This window comes from Artemia franciscana, chromosome 21 (genome assembly GCF_032884065.1).
Source record: "Artemia franciscana chromosome 21, ASM3288406v1, whole genome shotgun sequence".
In the NCBI taxonomy this organism is placed as follows: Eukaryota; Metazoa; Arthropoda; class Branchiopoda; order Anostraca; family Artemiidae; genus Artemia; species Artemia franciscana.
The window spans coordinates 14,840,266-14,864,418 of NC_088883.1; the positions used below are offsets into that span (position 1 = coordinate 14,840,266).

At 34.7% G+C, this 24,153-nt stretch overlaps 1 protein-coding gene across 2 annotated transcripts; it reads left to right on the forward strand.

Moving 5' to 3' along the window:
• The first annotated feature begins 11,558 nt into the window (after nucleotides 1–11,558).
• Nucleotides 11,559–23,887, forward strand: LOC136040820 (protein mab-21-like). 2 transcript variants are annotated; one of them, XM_065725156.1, is made up of 2 exons: nucleotides 11,559–12,273; nucleotides 21,743–23,887. In XM_065725156.1, exons 1-2 carry the CDS (start codon nucleotides 11,617–11,619, stop codon nucleotides 22,178–22,180), a joined length of 1,095 nt encoding a protein of 364 aa, XP_065581228.1. In that variant the 5' UTR covers nucleotides 11,559–11,616; the 3' UTR covers nucleotides 22,181–23,887. The 2 variants fall into 2 exon arrangements, with proteins under 2 accessions (XP_065581228.1, XP_065581227.1); XM_065725155.1 differs by having other exon boundaries at nucleotides 11,560–12,273; nucleotides 21,740–23,887.
• The last annotated feature ends 266 nt before the right edge of the window (nucleotides 23,888–24,153 follow it).

A 24,153-nucleotide genomic window follows, 5' to 3' on the forward strand; every position in this document is an offset into this window, starting at 1 on the left:
ATATGAACAGTTTGTCTTCGTCCTTCCAAAATTCTGTAGTAAAAATATTGTTGAAATAATATTCAACGAAACTACAGACGATCGAAAATTTTGACGAAATATTTAAATTGTGTCCAAAATTGTAATTATAATCCAACATTTTAATTCTAAAGTAGAAAAGCTGAAATCGCGAGACGTTTACAATTGCACGTTTACAATTATTGTATACATTATAATAATAATATATATTATTATATATATAATATAATAATCTACTTTAATTTAATAATTAATTAATAATTAATATTATTTAACAATTAATTAATTTAATTTAATAATTATTTTTTAATTAATAATTATATTATTATATATAATAATAATATATAATAATATATATTATTATATATTACAATTGCACGTTTACAATTATTGATATATAGAATTTAACAGCAAGAAATCAGGGGCTTATAGGACTGGTAGCCACATCATATTTTGCTTAGGCCGGGGTATGATTTGAAAAATAATCAGAAATTAAATAAAAAAGATATTTTTTCAACTGAAAGTAAGGACCAACGTTAAAAACGAACAAATTATATTTTGTATATGAGGGGGGTTGCCCCTTATTCAATACCTCACTCTGTGCGCTGAAGTTTGACTTTTGTCCAAATTCTTTAAGAACGATTGATTAAACACAAGGACTGATGAACTGGAATAAGAAGCCCTCTTAAAGCACTAATAAGTTTAGCGCAAAGAGCAAGGGGTTGAGGAGAGGGCAGTCCTCCTTATATACGGAGTAATTTCTATTGTTTAAGTTTGAACGTTGCTCCTTGCTTTCAGTTGAAGAATTCTGTTTTTATTTAATTATCCTTAGAAATCAATTATTTTGATTTTATTTTTACTCCTCTTCACATCTAAAAGTAAAATCAAACTGGTAACAGAGATTAATGATCTGCTATTTCTTTTTGCGTGAACCCGGCCTTAATTTAGGCCAGTAATTTGATATACATTTCTACAACTTTGAAGAGCCCCCAATTAGACATAGGATTCCAGTTTCCCATGACCTGCCATATTAAGACATTATTTCTCACTAATTCCTGTAACGTTAGGGAACTTTAGGGTGGATGGACCAAACACGTGTCTTATCCAAAACGCCTTCGATCTGGAACAAATCTGATATTTGGCGTTAAATTTGTATTTCCCTTTTGTACTACATCTTAATCATTGTAATAGAGGAATAAAACCAACTCAATGAAGGATGCCATGTTTGGGGATTCCTAGGCGTCTGTAATAGAAACAAGCATGAAAATAAAGAAAAAAACATGACGAAACGGAAATTTTTTTGAAAATGAAGCAATTTTTTCTCCATTCTTTGATAATTATTTGGCTTTCACCCCCCTCCCCATATGATAAAAAATAGGACCCTTGACCCAAACTGTAGAATACTATCCTACTGCAATAGACAAAAAAGAATATGCATGCTCTTTTATCCTTTTTGCTCTATTCATTGGCTTAGAGTCTTGTTTTGTTGTTTTTTTACAACAGTCAAGTTGTTTTTTTACAACTTTAGCTTTGATGAAACACATGGAACCCCATGAACTGCAATTAAGGGTCAAAGGAAACATCCACGATGGGTTTGACATGAAAATTAATGTCAACAACAATGTCGTTGAAAAATTTCAACAATGAAAAACATCAAAATTTATTTTGTGTAAATTGGTCCGATACTACTACTGCTAAAGAATTGTCAAACCATTAAACAATTGAAGCTGAAATTATTCAACTGAATGGCAAATACTAGGAATAGACTATAGAGTCCAAAATGGAACTCTTAGCCCATCAGGGGAATATAAAACTCTCCTTGGAGTCATTAGAGATACCAAATACGAAATAATTGATCCTTAAAACAGCAAATATGTGTTTCTTGTCTTGTTTTCAATGCTACTTTAGGCACCTTAATTTTATGAGGGGTAGAAATAACGCCATTTGGAAAGAAAAATGAACACAAACTTTAGGTAGCAAAAAAAATGAAGAAGGTTTGAAACCGAACAAGAGGATCATTGTATTTTCGTAAACGATTTGACATAAGGTAGAGGAGTGTCCAGAAGTCCAATTCAAGATTTATTCATGATGAAACACATACTATAACACATAATACTATTCCCCCAAAGGCTTTTTGGCCTGCAAAGAAGGAGGAAGACAAATGAGTCACTAGCTCAGAGAAAAAATCACTTACTGACAGAGAGGGAAGAGAGAAAAATAATGTACAGAACACAAACATTAAAATGATTAGATCGAGCAAATAAAATAAATAATTTAAATAGATAGTTTGAATAAGCTGCAATAAATCCTGCACAAAAAAGTGATTAAAAAATAGTAAAATAGAATGAAAACAGTTAATTAGCTTCTAAGGGGCTAAGAAATGCTTAACAACTTTTGGATCAACCCAAAAAATGGCAAAGATGCGGCACCTTCGAGCTGATTCAGGTATCTTATTCCAGAATCGTTATTACAGGATTAAAATCTGATTTTACAAAAGAAGGAAAAGGAATCAGAAAATGTTTTAAATAGACTTTCGTCCACTTTGGGGAATTTGTCACGCCAAGAAATATTCGTCGGGCTGTGTCGCAAACGTTGCTACTTCAAATTCTGAAATTGGGTAAATTGCCGAAAAATCGGTAAAACTTAGAAAAACTTAGGATGATCCGGTTTTAGGTGGTTACCCCCGCCCCAGGAATATACCCCTCCCCCTGGGGGAAATACCCCCTGGAAAAAAATGCTCCCTATAAATACTCCCGCGGAAAATACACCCCTGAGAAATACCCCCTCTGGAAATACCCCGGTGGAAAATACCCCCCAAAATCCCCCCGAAAATACACCTTATGTAAATAACCCCTCGTTTAAAATTATCTCTCTCGGAAATCTCTCTCGGAAAATCCCCCCGAAAAACACAACAACCATTTGGATCGTTGGTCACCGATCACTTTGGACTTAAAAAAGCACTAGAATTCAGAATTTCTGATCTAATGAGCAGCACACTGCGAAGTTTCTGCGATCGGTGGTGAAGGTGTGGATGAAGAAGGGACAGACCTTGTCCTATACGGAATAAATTCTTCTCATTTTGGGGTTTAATGATATTCTTTACTTTGATAATAACAGCGTAGACGAGAAATATTCAAAGAAATCATGAGGGAATAGATATCAATTTCAAATTTCTGATGCGTTTCTAAAGTTTCTTTTGTATCGCCCCCTCCCCCAAAAAAACAAAAATCCTGGTTACATCCCTGGGGATTAAGCATAATTTTCTACATCATCCTCCCCTTGTCTCTCCCGTAGAGCTAATTCTGTATTTATCTGATTGTATTTATGTGAATGAGAGCTGGGTGTTTTGCATTAAAATGCACCCTTTGAGGTATCTCCCTCCCATCATGACTACAAAACAATCAGAGAACCCAAATGTAGAGGTTTAAGTGCCTTTTTAAGTTTTGTAAATTGTCCATTACTTAAAGATAATATTTGTTATTGGGAGACATACGGATATTTTTTTGCAGGGGAGTTTTCTACAGGAGGAAGATATTCTCTGGGGAATTTTCAGCAGGGAGAAAATTTTTGGAATAATTTGCTTTCAGCGGGGACAAAATTTTCAGGCAAGAATTTTCTTTGGAAAACTGTGGGTAATGTCCACAAGGGTGATGCAAGGTGACACTTCCCTTCTCATTGCACAAAAATATTTCTAGCGTTTATTGAGTCACACTCAAAACGAGAAAAAATTAACATGAGTTGGACTGACAAGACTCATGCCTTTTCAAGACCGGAACATAATTTGCGCTTTTCTGAAAACAAAATACATTTTATTTTTTTTTGCTTTTTTACTTTAATAAATGTAGAATTATTAAGACTTTAAGGAATAAATACCAGTATATGCATATTAGACTGACAATCCACGGTTATTTATCTATTTATTTTTTTATTAAAGTGCGAGTTATGTTCTGGTCTTGAGAAGGCACGGGATTGTCGGCCCTACTCCTGTTGATTTTTGCTCGTTTAGAGTTTGACTAGGTTATCTTTTGTAATTTCTGTTCGTTTTGGGTTTCACTTATTTATTAATGATGAATTGTGGTAATTTTATGGTTGGAAAAATAAGAAAACTAACTCATAGAATTTGACAATGCTTTCGTCTCTAAGAACAATAAGAATTTGTTGGTTCCCAAGGCTAACTATGCTTTCAAAGGAAAGCTAAGCCTTGTTAAACTCTTTGGTGTCATGTGTTTTTAGCTTAATTTGAAGATTTTTCGCGTACATTTATTTTTTCTTGTTTTTTTCTTCTCCTTTTTTTTAATTTGGCTATTGCCAAAAATTGTAGAACTTGATATGGAAGTCTTTTCAACAAAAATTGAATTGCGTTTTTTTTTTCTAAATTTTTAAGTTACTTATGGTGTGTAAATTTCTCTTTTTCCCTTTCCTTAGCACTTGTCAACTAAACTAAAAAAAACACAACTCAAACAAAATTCTCAAATTTGTAAAACTCTATTTTAGACGGGAGTTTGGGGGGATATTTCCCAGAGGGGTAAACGACGGGCACCGGATGATCCACTCCTAAAATGGAAAATACAACGAAATTCTTCTAAAAACAAGCTACATTTTCAACATGGGTTTTCTCACTTTTTCGACTAGTGCTAAAAATGACAATGTTTTTTTGATCTTGCAGCATAATAAAACAGAGCCTGTGGTGGTTCCAGGCCTGGGCAGGAGGGTGGCGGCCCCTCTCCTAGTTTTTCTCATATCTTCCATTAAATTCCTTTCGTATTATATTTTTCCACTCCTGTGGTATATCTTGTCCCCCCCTAGAATATGAAGCATAGGCCTAAAACCGTTACTGAACAGTACTTGTAAAAATTTTCTCGAATTTCGGAGCTGAGCCTAATAAGTATGAAAAAGAATGGTAGGCCCGCCCTACAATTACAAAAACTTGCAAAATTGATACCAACTTTGGCTAAAACCAGCATTTGTAAAACATATAGACTATATATTGAGTTTGAATTTAGGACTTCTATTTTGCAATATTATCCCCAGATGTGTCATAAACAAGATTGGACAAAGGCATATCTTTCTATAAAGGCATATTAGCATCAGATATGTCATCAGTTACCTTAGAAATCCTTGAATACCAGAATCAAAACTGTTTTTATAATGTATCCTTAACACATTTCTTTTTTGCACTTCTCCTTTTAATATTAGGATGAAATCAACAAACTTAGAAATGCCGAATACCGACTTTGCTGCAAATTATGCACCGAAATATATGCGCGAAATTATGCGCGAAATATATATTTATTGTGTTTTAATTTACAACAGCTATTCTGACATTTTCATTATTTCTAATGATTAATATTTAACCACCTTGAGCCTTTCCCTCATCAATCCCTAAGTGATCATGAGCAGAAAGAGCCACGACATTTGCATATCTAGCATATGAACTTCAGAGGGTGGTTTTGGGGGGGATAAAGGTCCACTTTAGGTCCTTTAGTAACACAGATTGAAAATCAATACATTACTCTAATTTCAAAAAGGTCAAACATTATTTGATCAAGCTATTTTCAAAACATTGCTATATGTGTAATTTTTACAGTTTTATGTAAACCCCAGGTTTACAATCTGTTAGTTCAATAGCCTTTTCATTCAAATTTTTTGTAGAAGCCAAACACCAATTTCAGAAGATGCACACAGTATATCAAACAGTTTGTGGTAACGAACAGTAAGTAAGGAGTGACCCGGCTCAATTTAACCGACACTCTAAAAACGAAATTTTGATACCAATAAATATATCAAAAGAATTGGTTTTTAAGCTGATTTTAAATATATAAGTTTGATTAAGTTCGTCTTACCCATCAAAAGTTACGAGCCTAAAAAAATCTACCTTATTTCCGATAAAAGAGGAAAACATTCCTTAAAAAATTAAAAATTTTAACGAAATCACACCATCAGATTCAGCGTATCAGAAAACCCTACTGTAGAGGTATCAAGCTCCTATATGCAAAATTGTGGAATTCTGTATTTTTGCCTTACTTGGGACTTTTCCAGAAATAATCCGTAAATGAATCGGAAAAGGAACACCATACCTATGTGTCCGAAGCTGAGGGAAAATAATGAGCCCAAGGTTAGGGGGTAGGGACTTAGACTGATTGAAATTCCTTGCAAGGCTGTAATTTCAGTAAGCTGCGACATGTTCACCATTTGTGAAATATTCACGTAATGTGTTTTGATTTTGGACGACTATATTTCGATATTAGCCATATATTTATAGTCCCATTTCCATCCCTGAAAAATGTACCTAGCTTCATTGATTCTGAAGAATCGTATTTCAGTCTTATTGATTAATAATATGATCAATACTTGATCGTGATAAACATTGAGCATAGCTGCTCCTCCTCAGAAGGAGAAATGCTACAACGAAAAGAGAGACGTTTTAAAATTGCTATTTTTATGCTCATTTTCATTGTTTTGTTTGCGTTTTTGCAAAGTCTTCATCATATCTCATAGTTGTCTCATATATAGTCCTATGTTATATTAAAAACTAACAAAAAGGATGAAATCGTTACTTTATAATATACAGTAAGTATTACATTTCCCTGTTTTTCTCCTCTTCAACCCCTCGCTCTTTACGCTAAAGTTTGACTCTTTCTCACAACTCTACTTTTTAGTTGGGGCTGAAGAGGGCAAAACCCCTTTCATTTACGGAATAATTTCTGTTCGTTTTAAGTTTTAATGTCGCTCCTTACTTGCACTTAAAAAAACTTTTTTTTTTTTTTAATTTAATTTCTGAACGTTTTCGAATTAATGCACGTTTTGATATTGGCTCACCGTACATGAATAATTAAAACGAAATTTGCATATTTTTTTTGGCTAAATGGCTTTCTCATAGTTTTAATCGGACGATTTTGATAAAAAAAAAGTGGTGGGGGAGGAGGCCTAGTTGCCCCGGAATTTTCAGTTCCTTTAAAAGGCAACTAAGTCTTTTTATTTTTGTTACTAACGTTTTACTAGTAATAAATATACGTAACTTTCGAATTAACTTACCTAACGAACTTCTATATTTGTATATTTTTATTACGTGTATGAGGGGGTTCGCCCCCCCTCAATATCTGGCTCTGTACACTAAAGCTTGAATTTTGTCTCAGTTCTTTAAGAATGACCCCTAAATTACAAAGACCGTAGAATAAATAGTTAAAATTACTAAAAATACTTTAGCGTAAAGAGCAATGTAATGAGGAGGGGAAGAACCCCCTTGAATACGTAATAATGTCTGTTAGTTTTAGTGCTGCTCCTTATTTCCAGCTGAAAAACTTTTCTTTTCATTTCACTTTCTCATTGTTTTTTTTTAATAATGCTAGAAAATCCTTGGACCCCTTCATGGAAATTTTCTTCCATCATGATAAAGTCCTCCAAGGAAATATTCTCCCACATAATCCTCTCCCCCTGACCAACTCCCTCCACTCAACGCGAAGAAGTCCCTCTGAAAACGTTTGTACACTTCCCAATAACCATTACTATATGTAAAATATGGTCAAAGTTTTCAACTTGCAGCCCCTCCCACGGGGACTGCGGGGGATTGAGTCGTCCCGAAAGTCATATTTACTAAATTTTTCAACTACGCTGAACAAAATGACTATCTCCAAATTTTGATCCGGTGACTTTTGGAAAAAAATGAGCGTGGGAGGGGGACTAGGTGCCCTCCAATTCTTTGGTAACTTAAAAAAGGATCTATATCTTTTAATTTCCGTTAGAATGAGCCATCTTGCGACATTCTAGGATCACTGGGTCTGTACAATCACCCCTGGTAAAAAAAACAAACAAACAAATAAACACGCATCCGTGATCTGTCTTCTGGCAAAATATACAAAATTCTACATTTTTGTAGATAAGAGCTTGAAAGTTGTACAATAGTGTTCTCTGATACGCTGAATCTGACGGTGTGACTTTCGTCAAGATTCTTTGACTTTTAGGGGGTGTTTCTTTCAATTTTCTAAATAAGGGAAATTTTCTTAGGCTCGTAACTTTTGATGGGTAAGACAAAACTTGATGAAACTTATATTTTTATAATCAGGATAAAAATGAGATTCTTTTGCTGTTAACTATTGGTATCAAAATTTTTTTTTAGAGTTTCGGTTACTATTGAGCTGGATCGCTCCTTAATACAGTTCTAACCACGAAATGTTTGAAAATGTTACCTTTGAACAAATACTTTAGAAGGACGGGTATTCAACACATCAAACTTACAGCTAACGGGGAAATGGTCCGATATATCCGGAATAATCACAGCACTATTTTGAGAAGAAAGAGAGGAAAATATGTTATCAATTAAAGTGCCGAGCGACTCAGTGATACGTGATGGGATCAAAATAGAAGGCAATAAACTAAAAGGAGTCATTGCAGATAAAAAGTAAATCGGAATTTAGGGTCCTTTCTTCCCGGGTCTTCACGGATCTTAACATCACCCAATGCACAATTTTTAACCTTTTCGTGATTTTGATACAAATTTGAAATCTGTACTGACCATATGGTGGACCAAGGCTTAGACGGGGTGTTTGAGAGGCGCCTGGGTGCTCTTTGGTCGATTTTGATCCTTAAAAACGGATCTGGAACGCAGAATTAACGATCGATAAAAATTCCCTTATTTTTTGCAACCAGCCATTTTATCTAAGGATAAACTGATAAAAATTAGAACAGATGAAACAAAGAAGACACATCCCTGTGTCCTATACCATAGTGTGACAATGATAATAGTGATGACAATGATAATAGTGATGACAATGATAAAAGAGGTCGTGCAAGTACCAAAGCAAAGTGCTGATTTCTGCTGTTTGTGTCATCAAAAAACATTTTTTTCGACTTCATAACTGTAGGTAACATGGAAAAAAAAGCCTTCCATTCATGCTGATTCGATTGCTTCAATTTTATCATGGTTTTCGAGACTAGATTTTCAACTTGAGTACGTTCAAACAAACTTCAAAATTTTACATTTTTTTTTATCAAGGCTTGTGACGTGAAGAAGATATCATTTTACATTCTTTTTTCATTCAGTTAAAATTACAAATTAAGTCATGTGTTAAAGAATGGTATTAAATTACATCCTTGATGCGGCATTGTCTGACTGCATAATCGGATAGGTGTTTTTGAGCTTATCGTATTATCCAAAAAGAACCATTGAAGTATAAGACAGATATTAAGATTGCTAACAGAAATCCAAAGAATAGAATGCTAAAATTCAAGCCCACATGTACGATTTTGCTTGGGGAGCAAATTAAAAAAAAGCAACTTGATACTGGTAAATTAACCGTAAAAATGGCAAATTGAAGAGAACACAATTTTCAATATAAAAAATATTATATACCTGCAAATGAGGTGATGTCAGGCATTAGATCTCCTTTTATATATTTGGATGAAGGACTTCCCATGGGAGTTTGAAAATTTGGGCATAAACATACAACTTTTAAATGAAGCCTCCGGGATTCTCTTCCCCCACTCATAAGAACTTCAATAGCCCCTCTCCTATCAACTGAAGTGCAACTATGTAACACTTCATAACAGTTAGTATTATTGGATGAACGGTCTCTAATAATCCTTTGTTCTGCACAAACCACAATTATGTTCAGGGACCAATGTACTACAAAACGTCAATAGCCTAAAACTTCTCATACAGAGAGCTTATGAAATTAGATTTCAGAACCTTTCAACAAAATTCTGTATCAAATACATTGGAGCATATTTTGGGAAATAAACTTAGAAGTTGCTTTTTTGCTCGAGTGAGCTACACTCTCTGATCAGTTTTTGATATCCTACGGCCAGGATCGTATCCGGGATTTTTTTTTGAGGGAGAGTTATAGTTTTGGAGGTTTACAAAAAAATTTAAAAGGCGCATCAAAATTTTTGTTTATATTCATTTATGTTACGTTTTTACGAATTGGAAAAACATTTCTGGGGGGGGTCAAACCCCCTAAACCCCTCATAGATGCGGCATTGTCTACGACTTGTAGAAGTTTTTAAACTCTGAAACCAAGCTTACTACACTTGACGTAAGAAAAAGAAAAACAAAGATACAAAAAAATAATTAAATAAAAAGATAAAACAGGAACGAGGGCAAATTTTCCGCCAGTGAGCGATGAAAGCAAAACAGATATTTTGGCAAAGGTCTCCGTTAAGCACCATTCAAAAATTGGATTGGGCATAAATTCTAGTCATAGCCTAGCTATAGACTCAGCGTGTCTATTGAGCAACTTAAAAAAAAAAAGCAAAAAAAAAACATACACGTAGGCTATAACTTGCTTTTAACAAATAAAGTGGAGATATGTTTATGTACTCTAATTATGATTATGTTCAAACAGAGTTGCGGATACTTTGCCACGTTACGTAAGTTAATTCGTAAGTTACGTATATTTTTTACTAATGAAAACGTTCGTAAAAAATTAATAGTTCTAGTTGCCTTTTCAAGTGATCAAAAAATTGAAAGGCAACTAGGCCTCCTCCTTCGCTTTTTTTTTCTCAAAATCTTCCGATTAAAAATATTAGAAAGCCATTTAGCAAAAAAAAATTAATATGCAAATTTCATTTGAATTATTTATGTGCGGAGTGCCAAGATCAAAACCTGCATTAATTCAAAAACGTCCAGAACTTGAATAAATAAAAAACAAGCTTTTAACTGAAAGTAAGGAGCGACATTAAAACTTAAAACGAACAGAAATTACTTCGTATATGAAAGGTGCTTTTCCTCCTCAACGCCCCGCTCTTTACACTAAAGTTTTTTACTGTTTTAAAAAGTTGAGTTAAGAGAAAGAGTCAAACTTTAGCGTAAAGAGGGGGGCGTTGAGGAGGACAAGCTCCTTTCATATACGAAGTTATTTCTGTTCGTTTTAAGTTTTAATGTCGCTCCAAGTTTACACCCCATCCCTCCAGTAAATTACCAAGTCGGAATGAAGAATATTGTCAGTAACAAACATATTTACTTTGATATGCCTAAGCTTATGGATGGACCCTATTTGTATTTACCAGATAAGGTAAAATAATACTATTTCTAAAAAATCCCTTACGAGTTCTAGCACAGTCAAATTCGATGTGGATATCAAATAAAGGAAAGAAAAACAGAAGCAGAAACATTTACGTAAAACATCGTCTATTCTCGTTTTACTCATTTTCGTTTTACTATTTTCGTGTAAACTTTTTTGCTCTTAAGAATAAGATATCAAATTTCTGTATTCCCCCATTGTTGTAATAAAAAAAAACCATAGATACTTCCTGTCGTGATTACCCCACGAAAAAAAGCCTAAAAAATCTCACAATTGGTGATTAACTAAAATAGGTCTAGCCGTCCATCAAACAGTTTGACAGGGTTTTATAATAAGAACCATAAACTTCATAATCCTTGTAAGATTCCAACGTAGCAATCTCTTCCGCCAACTGTCATCTCCAGCTTTTACAATAGTCATTCATTTAAAAAAGGACCAATCGACGAAGAGATCTTCCGCAACTGGAACAATTATCCGCCTATCAGGAGGGCTTTGAAACATAATGATAGCGCATGCTTAAGAGCCCTTGAAGCACTTGAGATAATACTCTTATGTGTTGAAAGTCAATACTGTGTTGAAGATGCTGGTCCCATCTGATATGCTAGGTGCACAATCAAGGCTTTTATATCAATTAAATAAATATTATGGTGAAAGAGTGAATACCAGACAGTCACAAATAACCAAAACTATACGAGAAGTTTGCAAAGTTGTACAGGATGTGCTTAAAGAGGTCGAAGTACAAGAGCCAAGGTTTATTTCATCGCTTACAGAGTGTAACGGAAGGTATGAAGGACTTGACGTGGTTTCCCCAAATGAATTTGAAGTAGTATTATATTTAAATCAAATGGGTGTATTTAACTTTGTTGACGATGGAACGTTACCTGGTTGTGCTGTCTTGAAATTAAGCGACGGACGAAAACGTTCAATGTCATTGTGGGTTGAGTTCATTACAGCCTCGGGCTACCTCTCAGCTCGAAAAATTCGTTCGCGTTTTCAAACTCTTGTGGCGCAAGCTTGTGACAAAAGCTCTTATAGGGATGTTGTTAAAATGGTTGCAGATACATCTGAAGTTAAGCTAAGAATAAGGGAAAGACATGTAGTTCAAATTACACCTGCGTTTCGTTGTTCTGGCGTCTGGCCACGATCCGCAGCTCAGTGGCCTGCTCCACACCTTCCATGGCCTCATCCAGCACTAATAACTGAAGTCAAAGCGGAAGGATTTGATTTACTTTCCAAGGTAATTGTACGATTAATTTTCATTTTTTAAATATAGAATAAAACCTCAATGTCACTTGTAATTTTGGTTCTCCAGGAATTTCTTTTCTAAAGCCTCAGTTATCGGGCATATTTACACTTTTTATTCTAAATCGGGAGAGCTCTACTTGATAAATTAAAATAAATGCCGTCGGATGCACAATATTCTACTGTATATGCTTACCTCTACGCTTTTTCACAAACGTCTTAATCAAGTGGCTAAAGTCTAAAGTTGCCACTTTCTTTTCAAGATGGGATACAGCTGTATTTTACAAATTTATATGAAAAATAGAATAGCCTGCATAACTAACCATATTTTTTCCCATAAATTTTTGCACAACTTCGCTCAGCGAGTTATTCCATGGAGTCACCATCCTAGTTGACTTTCTGGTTTTGCCACGGATGACGACAAACTACATAACTAGTTTGGGTGATTTTTTCTTCCTTGTGGTTCATTTACTGTTACGCCGTTTGAGTGTCAAAATGAATTTTTGCAAAAAAATAAAACTAATCTTGTGGCCATATAGAGCCTTTGGACATAAAATTCCTTGCTTTTACCGGTAGATAAATATACCAAGAATTTTTTATCTGTAAAAGGAGGAATTGTAGTTTATTGAGCTCTGAAGCACAATAAGCAAATAATTTATCTAATAAATTTCAATATCCGTTTCCGAACGCTATTCAATAATCGTGATTGTCTATTCAACATAAAAATAAATACAAAAATCAATATGGTTATCGAACGCAGGGCATGTCTTTTACGATTATCAAAAAAAGCATTTAAAGGTCCGTATATTCAAATCTTGCTTTCGTTTGAGCTGCAAGCAAGGCAGTATCCAGGAGTGGGTGGCAGGTTAACACTCTCTCATCCTTGAAATTTCTGTCAAATTCGTAAAAACGTAACAAAAATGCAAATAAACGTACCCCCTTAACAAATAAAATACTAAAAAACTTTTAATCCCCCCCCCAAAAAAAAACAGATTGAATACAACTTTGTTCGCAAGATTAGCCATTAAAAGAATATACGCAGAAGGTCATTAAATACACCTTGGGTGGAGGCCAGGCCAGCGTCACTGAGGGATCCATAAAAGCTGAAAAATATTAAAATATCCTAGAAAGATATTCGGCTTAGATTTCAAAGCTTTGGAGCGTACTATCAAATTTGATTGAAATATGACAAATTTCATAAAATCTGTACTTTGATTATTGGGAGGCTTTTAATTATCGGAAGATCTGTGAAACCATTTATTTAAAAAAAACTAGTTTTGTTCGTGCGAAAGAAGTATTTCAATTTATTATAAGGATGGCTGTGAAGTTTGCAGCATTAGCTCTGACAAACTTTATTCTAATAGAAATATGTTCTGGAAAAGATGACTTTAATCTGATCCAAATCATGTTTGGAGGCGTCAAAGTGTTAGTAGTTTACCTTCCGTAAAAGTTTTTCTACTCGAACGAACCCTGAGTAGGCTTACTAGTTCCAACGTCAGTGAGGCAATTCCACTCCAGATCTATACTTGCTAGATTTTATAGTCACTTTTTTGGCATTTTCATTTAAAACTCCCTTTTATTGGCATTTTTATTGAAAGTAACTATTTCTAGTATATTCTTAAGGAAAATTTTAAAATAGCAACACAAATCTCTCCCTCTAGACTTTGGAAAAATACGTTTTGTTTCCTTCCTCAACATTTTTGTAAATTAGCACCATGATATAGTATTAATTAATTAATTGTATTAATTGCTTTAATTAATCAATTAATTAAAAGTATTAATTGCTACTTTGTGCCAATAATTCTATTGTGCTGCTTGATACCGTAATTAGCTTAAACAGCATTAATAAATAAAAGATCTGTTTTAAAATAAAAGAAAATATTAAAAAATTACATTAACAAGAAATTTTCTTAGATATCTAGGAGGCTGGAAGAAGTATTCTATCTATAAGGGGTTTACCTCCTTTTACGCCCTTATTCTTATAGATACGGTTTTTTTTTTACACTTTGAGAATGGTATGGCTCATTAGATGCATTTGCTTTGCGCAAAACAATTTCCAATTCAAATATTTAAAAAGGAAATTCTTAAAAAATACACGTGTTAACACTTGTTGGTAGAGATGTTTATCCTTTCTTAGATCGAAAAGAGAATTATAGTTTTAAAAAATTGTTCAAATGAGCCTTCTGTCTATTTTTTATAAAAACTGGATGGGTGCAATCGCCGCTGGAAAACTTTGCCCCTAAAAACAGTTTCTAGGAAGGGGTATGGAATTCCAAAAACAAATGTTTTGGTCACAATATTCTAATTTTAAGGGAATAGAGGTTTCTCGGATAAATTTTGCCTTAACTCGCCTTTCTCGAATAAATATACCTTAACTCATTCTTCATTCATCAGAAGTAAGCACATTGACATAATTAACATTTATAAAGCTATTAGAAAGGGAGCAGAATGTCATCAAATTGTTTTGAGCGAAACTTCTTTCGATTTTCTTACAACCATTGGTTCGATGCAATCACCCCTAAAATAGGGCACCAGTAAAAAATTCTGATAATAGGCAGAATTGCAAAATTTAAGACTAAATTCCCCAGTTTCTCATTTTTTTTTTTTTACTATATTGATCCTTTGACGGTTTTCCCAAATTTTCCCCCACTCCCTTCATCTGCAACTGAGCCTGTTAATATAATCTTCCCTTTTGCGCTTAAAATCTTGGCCCGCAAAAGGATAGCTACCGTCCCACCAGTGTATATTCCAAAGCCGTAAGAAGAGGGGTAAACCCCTCAAATGTTTGCCTGACTCGTAAAAACGTAACAAAAATGGATATAAACAAATATTATATGGGTTTTTGTAACCCTCCCCAGAAGAAAAGCCTCATGCAACCCCCCATCCCCAAAAGAATCCTGGATATGACCCTGGTGTATTCTCAATGCTTAATCTAAATAGATTATTTTAAACGGATAGAACTGGAGGATTAGACTCCCCCTCACGATTGATCGGGAGCATCTATCAAGAAAAATAGAAAATATGAGTTTAAATGCATTTTCGGAGGCTTCAGTGCCCTGTCCCCACAGAATGACCAGAATTACGTATTGCAAATACGTAATACTATACAAAGTCTCCAATCGGTCTCCAATAGGTCTCCAATTCATTAACTTATTCAAATGAAGCTTTCAAATGATTTTCTGTAATAACAAATACGAATACGAATATAGAAGTTCGCTACGTAAGTCAATTCGTAAGTTACGTATATTTTTTACTTATGAAAACGTTCGTAAGAAATTAAAAGTTATAGTTGCATTTTCAAGTAATCAAAAAACTGGAGGGCAACTAGGCCTCCTCTCTCGCTCCTTTTTTTTCGAAATATTCCGATTAAAACTATGAAAAAGCCATTTAGCCCCAAAAAAATTAATATGCAAATTTCGTTTTAGTTATTTATGCGTGGAGAGCCAAGATAAAAAAAAATGCAATAATTAAAAAACGTCCAGAAATTAAACAAAAAAAAACAAGTTTTTTTAAATGAAAGTAAGGAGCGACATTCAAACTTAAAACGAACAAAAATTACTCCATATATGAAAGGGAATTTTCCTCCTCAATGCCCCGCTCTTTACGCTAAAGTTTTTTACTGTTTTAAAATGTAGAGTTAAGAGAAAGAGTCAAACTTAAGCGTAAAGAGCGGGGCGTTGAGGAGGAAAAGCCCCTTTCATATACGGAGTAATTTTTGTTCGTTTTAAGTTATAATGTCACTCCTACTTTTATTTAAAAAAGAATTGTTTTTTGTTTTGTTTAATTTAAGTTAAAAGAGAGCTAGAAGTAATATTGTAAGTGTTTAATATCCTATACAGATAAATTCAATTCCGTTGTCTGGTAAAGGATCTAATTGGTTTATCTGACTTGTAAAATTGATTCTATTATTACAAGAGATATTTTTCAACCGTATAAAATTTTCATGAGTGGTATCCAAAGCATAACACCCCGAACTTCTTTTTGCTCTGTGTAGACACCTTTATTGATACGCAACATCTCAGAATGCCTGACCCATATGCTTTCTAAAGTAATGACACCCATGCACATAGCAGAGGAAAGCTAATGTTTTTTCATCTAGAAAGTGTCCCCTTCTCCCTAAAAAAGGATAATTACATTCATGTAAGATGGATCGAACCAGACTGGGATGGTCGAAGAGTTTCCTCTTCCAGTGCACCCAATGCTGACACTTAAGGGGTTCGGAAACAAATAATTGGTATTTGAAATTACCACAAAGAAAATTTTAAAACTTCCTAAACTTTAAATCACAAAGTTGGTCCAGTACCTAACCATTGTTTTGAAGAAGAGATAAACAAAATGAGTATTTTTATGTTGAGTAGTTTTTTTCCTAGTCCTATTTATTTTTAGTTGCCTTGTTTTGTTTTTTGTCAATTTCTTTTGTTTCTGGCTTTAAAACGAGGCGATTCCGATTTTACCATAGATTACTTTGCGTGCATCAGAAAATCTGAGTAGGTCAAGAGTCAACTGATCTACTCAGAAAAAGATTTTTCTTTGAAATTTACACAACAGATTTTACTAGTTTCTGTTTGATATTGCCTTCTTCATCAGCGACAAAATTCTTTTGTTTCAATTGATCGACCGCTTATACAGTGTACCTGCCAAAAAATAGTTTCATGAGTGTACGGGCTGAAGGCAAATAAGTTTAAAACTCGTCAAATGGTGTCATCCTAATGGGCCAAATATAATATAATTAGTCAAATCGACTACAAAAGATTTTGGTAAGCAGAAAGGTAAAAAAAATATTCCAAACTCTCAATTTTGTAAATAATTGAATTGCAATGTGTTTCATGATTTCGATGTGTAACTTCATATAAATGGCGAAAGTTACAAAATTAGCCGGCAGCGTCTCCGTTTCTTTTTTTTTTAATTCCAAGCTCAACATTAGATTGTGTGAGAATTTCCATTTAATAGCTAGGTCTGACATTGAACGCTATCAGAATTTCCTAGTGTCATTGCATACAGCTCCAATTCTTGGGATTTTAGGGACATGGGCCCAAATATATCCCCCTCCATGCGTGGATGTCCCCGATGAACCGTAAGTTTAGAAAATACTAAAAGACACTGCTTGTGTATATAAAACAAGATGTTGCTCCGAGTATTTTATGAATGTACACACTATTTTACCGGTACTAATATCATATCACCCACCACACTGATATACCCACCACTCTCAAGTTCTTGGTCTGACAGAACCAGTTTCTGTCTGTATTTGTACTTGGTAATAACCAGAATAGCGTGATATAGTGTATATACACTACAATGTAGGATTTCCATAGTTATCCGTTGTTGTTCCCGTAATTTTGTTACTATAGCACTTAGTTTCATCATACTTACGTATAATTCATGAGGATTTATCTAACTTTACGTCTTGAGTGTGGTGGGTATAAGGTAGATAACTTCGAAGACCACACTGCCTTTCCATGACGAAAGTAAAACAGTTCAAAATAGGGATGATACCTTTTTATTGACAGTGAAATATAAAATTATTTAACTGGATATTTCGAACACATATACAGTGTTCATCATCAGCAGTAAAACTCCTTCAGTAAAACACCATCAGCAGAGTTTTACTGCTGATGATGAACACTGTATATGTGTTCGAAATATCCAGTTAAATAATTTTGTATTTCACTGTCAATAAAAAGGTATCATCCCTATTTTGAACTGTTTTACTTTGGGTATAAGGTATGGGTACCATTTTGTCTTCAGCCGTACTTTAGGATCTGCTACCTGTCCCGTATACTTCTAACTACTCTCTGATGTATCTTCAAGACAAAATCTTTGTTGTGCCTGCTAATCTCAAATTGCTTATGAGGCGAGCTAATCTGTAATAAATGAAAAGAAAGGAACACGAACTTTAGGTTTTGAAAACTTATCTGAAATTGTTTATCAAATATTCTTAGGATAGGCATTACCTAGTTAGCAATTTTACATAATTTTGTACTGAGAGATGGCCATCCTATCAAAACATTCGTGCTAATTAACAGTAAATAAAGAAGGGCTCTTGACAATGATAAGAAAAATTATAGTAAATAGTAATTTGGAATTTTTATTATGATGATTATAAATATTTAGCATTCTAAAAATCGAAAAAAAGGGAATACATCACCACAAATGGACACAATATTTCTGAGGGTTAAATTAAGATCAATTGAATCCACAAAAGAAAAATATACAACTGATATTTAGCTTGTATAATCAACGCAATTGTCTTGGCGCGCTTGAAGAAGAACCAAAAATACGAAAAACTAAAGACAGAGAATGCTTAAAAATGAATAAAAACAAATCAACAAGGTAAAACCTAAAATTCAAACGCAAGCAAGAAGCAAAAAAATTCAACTCGCAATTTCCTTTGCAAATTTGCCAGGCCTGGTCAGTTGTGGATTTAGGTCTTCTATAAAAGGATAAAAAACGACGTTGAAATTAAAAAAAAACACACATTATTATATGTATGAGGTGGAATACCGACACCGTAGCCCCCCCTCCACTCTTTACCATAAAGTTCGGTTTATATTTATTGAGGATGTGATCAATACAAAAAGGTAAAGGTAAAGGATACGGCACAAGACTTCTTAAAGTTCAAACCGGCGGTGCTAATCCTTGTCTCAAGGCCCTTCACCAAAGAAGTGAAATAAGGGTATGGGGGCCAGCCATCCTGTGCTTTCCTACACCCTTCCTGCTTACCTTCCACAGATTTCTCCAGATACCCAGTTAGAGCTGGGTCGATTCTGACTGAGCTTACAGATTGATGCCATTGAGCCCCGTCCCAAACCTAATAACAGGCCATACCAGGAATCGAACCCTCGCCCCTCGGACAAAGGATCCAAATCCAGCGCGCCATCCACTTGGCTAGGACAATTCTGTAATGGCGATAAGACATAATATGATAAAACTTGAGGGAAGTTCTTAAACATTTTGGGCCGCACCCACCCCCATCCACTTTGGTCAACCCCGGACGTGTGCCTCTCTCATAAAAATGATTTTAGTAGTCATGTTTATGGTAACAAAAGGTGAAAAAATAAACAGCAAATATAAATTAATATTGATGTGCACAATGAAATTAATTTTGTAATACTGCGTATGTTCAAAAACAGAATGACGGCCAACAGTGGTTTTTACGATAAAACCAGCTAAACTTTTATAGATAATGGCTCGTATTGCTTGTTTCTAAATGTTTGTAACGTATATGCCGAATAAATACGCCAAAATAAACATACTATATAGTACGCGGTTATTATTAAGCCAATTTCATAAATATTTTTTTGTCCTACCAATACAATGATGGTTTTAAAATTTTTCCTGTCCCCCATAAAGCTTTCGTGCCTCCACCCCTCGGAATGTTGCGCCCCACACAGTGAAAACCTCTGTTTTAGCCTACAAAGCAGGGGATTTACAGGGCAGCTACCCTCCTCACATAGATCATAATATATTTTTTTTCTAGCTTTAACGTCTTTCCTTACTCTCGTTTGAAAAAAGAAAGTTTTTTTTTATTTAGTTTCTCTCTGCTGTTAATAGAATGTTCAGGATTTTACTTAATATAATGTGGCTGCCGGCAAAATCAACAGCCACTTATTAAGCTGAAGTACAAATTTCTTTTAATAATGCTTTATAAAAGAAAATCATCCAAGAAAATGTGCCCACACCTTGCAAACATATCTTATGAAGAGGGGATACGGTGAAATGCTATCCAAGGGTTTCCAGGACGCAGTTCTTTTAGAGGGCCCGAGGAATAGGTCTACAGACAAATATTGTTCTTGGGTATTTCCCCTTGCCTACCACCTCTGTAGGTAAGTATACGAATCTAGCATCTCATTTGATAGTCAAAATATTTCTACCATAAAAGGGGAACTATCATCTCTTCAGTTTTCACATTGCATCCGTACTCGGTTCGGAGTATATATTCCTCAAAGGAAGACAGGTAAGTGGTAAATCCCGCCCTCCATACTGGTCTTAATAGTCTCTCACGGAGATATTGGGCTTTTAATGTGATGCAGCTTAGGGATATATGGTAATTGGTAATTCATACAAACACAGCTTTAAACAAATACACAGATCTAAAAATTGTCGAGAAGGTCAAGTTATATATTTAAAGTAATAGAAAAAGCTACAAAGTTAAAGTAAATACTACTTAAAATTGAAAAAGAAGAAAACTGACAAGAAGGAGTAGGTCAAGGGGTACCCATTTTAGAAATCATGTAAACCAGGTGCCACTTACTAATGGTGGCAGAAGTGTACCACGCATGGCAGAAATCCTGCGACACATTTGGCGTTATGTGACGTGCACCAGGTGGCGGAAAGGGGCTACCCCTTGGAGTAACCACAGTAACTTACTAAGAAAATAAATAAAAGGGGGGATAGTAAGACGTGAATAAGTAGGACATAAAACAAAGAACTCGCCAAAATAGTTAGAAAGAAAATCAAAAGAAGCTTAATACCGAGGGAAAAAAACAAATATGACGGGAAAAAATGAATTTTTATTTTGTGCAATTGAAACTTTTCATCTGTAGCTTATATGTCTTGCACATACTCTTGTCTTAGAGATACACAAAGAGCGTATCTTAGAACCAGAGGTGGCTCTAGCCAAAATTTTTGGGAGGGGGAGAATGGATTTCACCAACTAACTGTTATTTTTACCAACTTATTTGGCTGATATTGCTATTAAAATTACTTCATTTTTTTACCGACTGAGACTGATCTGCTTTTATTCATTTTACATTATATATTTCCATCGGCCCATTCAGCCCCCCCCCCCATAAAAAAATGCTTGAGCCAGTAAAATAGTGGTGCTTCGCCCATCTATTCTATATAATAAAAAAATTTGTACCGACTCTCCAGTTTTCCGATTTTCTTTTCTGTTTCGTTCTTTTACTCATAGCTTTTTATATTTCTGCTTCTTGATATTTCTGAATTTTGTCTTGCTCTGAAGACAACTCAGTGGAATCTTTGCTCTAATATTTGCTTTTTTTCAAAATTTATTCAACAGTCGAGGATTTTTCCCGTTTTATTCCATTTTTATTTTGTCATTATGTCTAGTCAGTAAAATCTCAGAACTTATTTGTAGCAAAATAGATGCACAAGAATGATAAAACTAAGACAACATAAGAAGGAAGAAAGTAAAATAAACGAAATAATAATCACAATAATAATAAAGTCTAGCAGGAGAAATAACCCTAAAATGTGATAGCAACTTGTAATAAAGGCACGAAGAAAATAAAAACGACGCAACTGTTTCTAATAACCTTAACATAAATTTTCAGCACTTTATTGATAAAAACAGTAATTATATGAGCAATTTCAAGCAAAGCCACTTTTAGTGTAAAGATAAGGATCTTTGTAGTACGAATAGAAAGGACATTATTTGTCAGCAGGAGGTCTGTTTAAGCCTCTCTTCCTGACTGATCTGATAGGAGTTATTGTTCCAGGAGTGCGTCGCAATGACAGGTAAACAGTCTGCAATGGAAGGCGACGCATGGGTCATCAGTTTCGTTGAAGCAGAAAATCGTTTGCTCGTCGGCGGATGTAGAAGAAAATGCTTGAGCATCTTGAAAACGCTTAGAGATCGGCATTTAGATATCCCTGGAAATCCTGTAACTTCTTATATTCTAAAAACGTTGCTCTTATACGAGTGCGAAAAACATCCACGAGAACTTGAGTGGGATGAAGCTTGCTTAGGTGATAGAATAAATGGTATTTTTTTGCAGTTAATATCATGTCTTCAGTGTCGACGGTGTCCCCACTATTTCTTACCAGCTTTAGATCTGTTTAGAGGTAAGCCGTCACCGTCGTTGGAAAATGCTGCAAAGCAGACCTGGCGACTCACGCGTGAATTGTTGACAAATTCTAGATCTTTAGAAAAATTATGAAAATATAAAACCAAAGAATGCCACGATTGCTAATAAAGCTCTTCTGCAGTTGAAAAATCGATATGTGTCGAAACTTATTGATGCATTATTTTTTAATCACAAAAGAGGGTAACGATCATAGCTAGTCTGGCAAAACAAATGCCCAAAGAATATGAAGAAGTAACGAGCTTATTATATACCATTGTCAGTTTTTTCAGCTTTAACATGTTAATTAGTCAGTTTTGTTGCGGTAATTAAGTATTATGTAAAAAGTCGTTGATTTTGTTTTTCTCTCAAGTCGCTGTTTGGTATAACGCAAAAGGCAGAATGGTTAAGCCAATGTAATTGAGCATCGCTAAAAAGTGAAAATAAAACCGATTGTTTATGTATCAGGATTAGATGTCAATAATTCTATCTTCTTCTTTAAACAAATTTCAACACTCTAATTTTAGTTGCCTTATCATTCTTGATCCTAGCAATGTTCAGTCCATTTTCAGCTCAATAGATAGGACACGGCCTATAAGAGCCAATATATGTGGAGGAGGGCTGGGGGATGTGAATGGACAATTGCCCGGGGACATTCAGGGGGTACAACGGCAAATTTTTTAATGTGATGAATTAGTCATTTGCTAGTTCACATATGCTTTTTAAGTGAGAGGAAAGGTGAATTTTTCCGTGGAACCACCAACCGTAGGTATAACAGTGCGCTGGCCGAGTGGATTGGTGCGCTGGATTCCGGAGCCTTTGTCTGAGAGGACGCGGGTTCGAATCCCGGTGTACCCAATTGTTCAGTTTTGGACGGGGGTCACTGGCGTAACTCTGTAAGCTTAGCCAGAGTTGACCCAGCTCTAAATGGTTACCTGGAGGAATCTGGGGAAGGTAAACATGAAGGGTGTGCGAAAGCACAGGATGGTTGGCCCCCAGCCCCCCATTGCACTTCCTGGCTGATGGGCGAAGAAACAGAGATCAGCACCGCCGGTAGGGACTGTAAAGTCTAATGTCGTATCCTTTACCTTTACCTTTTTTTGCTCCCTAAAAAGATACTCAATATAAAGAAAGTGAGGGATATTTTAAGATTAAGAAAAAGGTTCAGGCTATCATGGAAATCAGGGTAGTGTTAGTACTAGAACAGAGGTAAATTCTCGTTTCCACTGTATTTCGAAAAACATACCTATCTTTTTGAGAAAGAACAAAAGGCTTTAAACAATTCAACTTGAAAAAAATCTTTCAGCAGGAACATCACATAAAACAAGGACGGAATAATACACCGAATGCATTACGAAAAAAAGTACTTTAAGTGATTCTGATTTTCGTTTGCAAATATTTTTGTTGGTCTATATATAGTTATGGTAAATAATTTATTTGTTTTGTTAAGTCGTTTATTAATTCTTTGTGACTTACTGTCAACACTTCACAGAGGTTGATTAAAAATGCCAAAATGGTTGGTCGAGCCATCTGCGAGGTTCAGCAAAAATCTGCTATTTGTTTCACGTTTAAAAACAGGATCCTTTTCTCTCCCGTGTTTCATGAACATTCTCCAAGAGTATGCTTCTTTTACCTTCGTTTAAGCTTTAATACTTGTCTTTTTTTGCATTTTGAATGCTCCAGTGCTTGTTTATTGTTTTTACTTCTTATATACTTCTGTGTTAATTTCTTCTATTGTTTGCTTATATTCCTTCACCCTGCTTGTTCAAGTATGATTCTGAATAAATTGTTTCTATCGGTTGATCATGATTTTGGTGTTGTGTAGCTTGAGAAGTGTTGTGTTGTGTAACTTGAGAAGTATAAGCCACGGTCATCAAATTAAAAATTTTAGGAGTTGTACTATGGACCAATTCTAGACGTCGATGGACTGCAGTAGATAAAAAAAAAAGACAAAAACTATGTATTTCCAGTAGATCCAAGCATTTTTTTTTCTAGACAAATAGCAACGCTAAGCATAATATTGATTTTGTTAGTTCACTAAAGATGTTTATCCTTAAATATGAAATAAT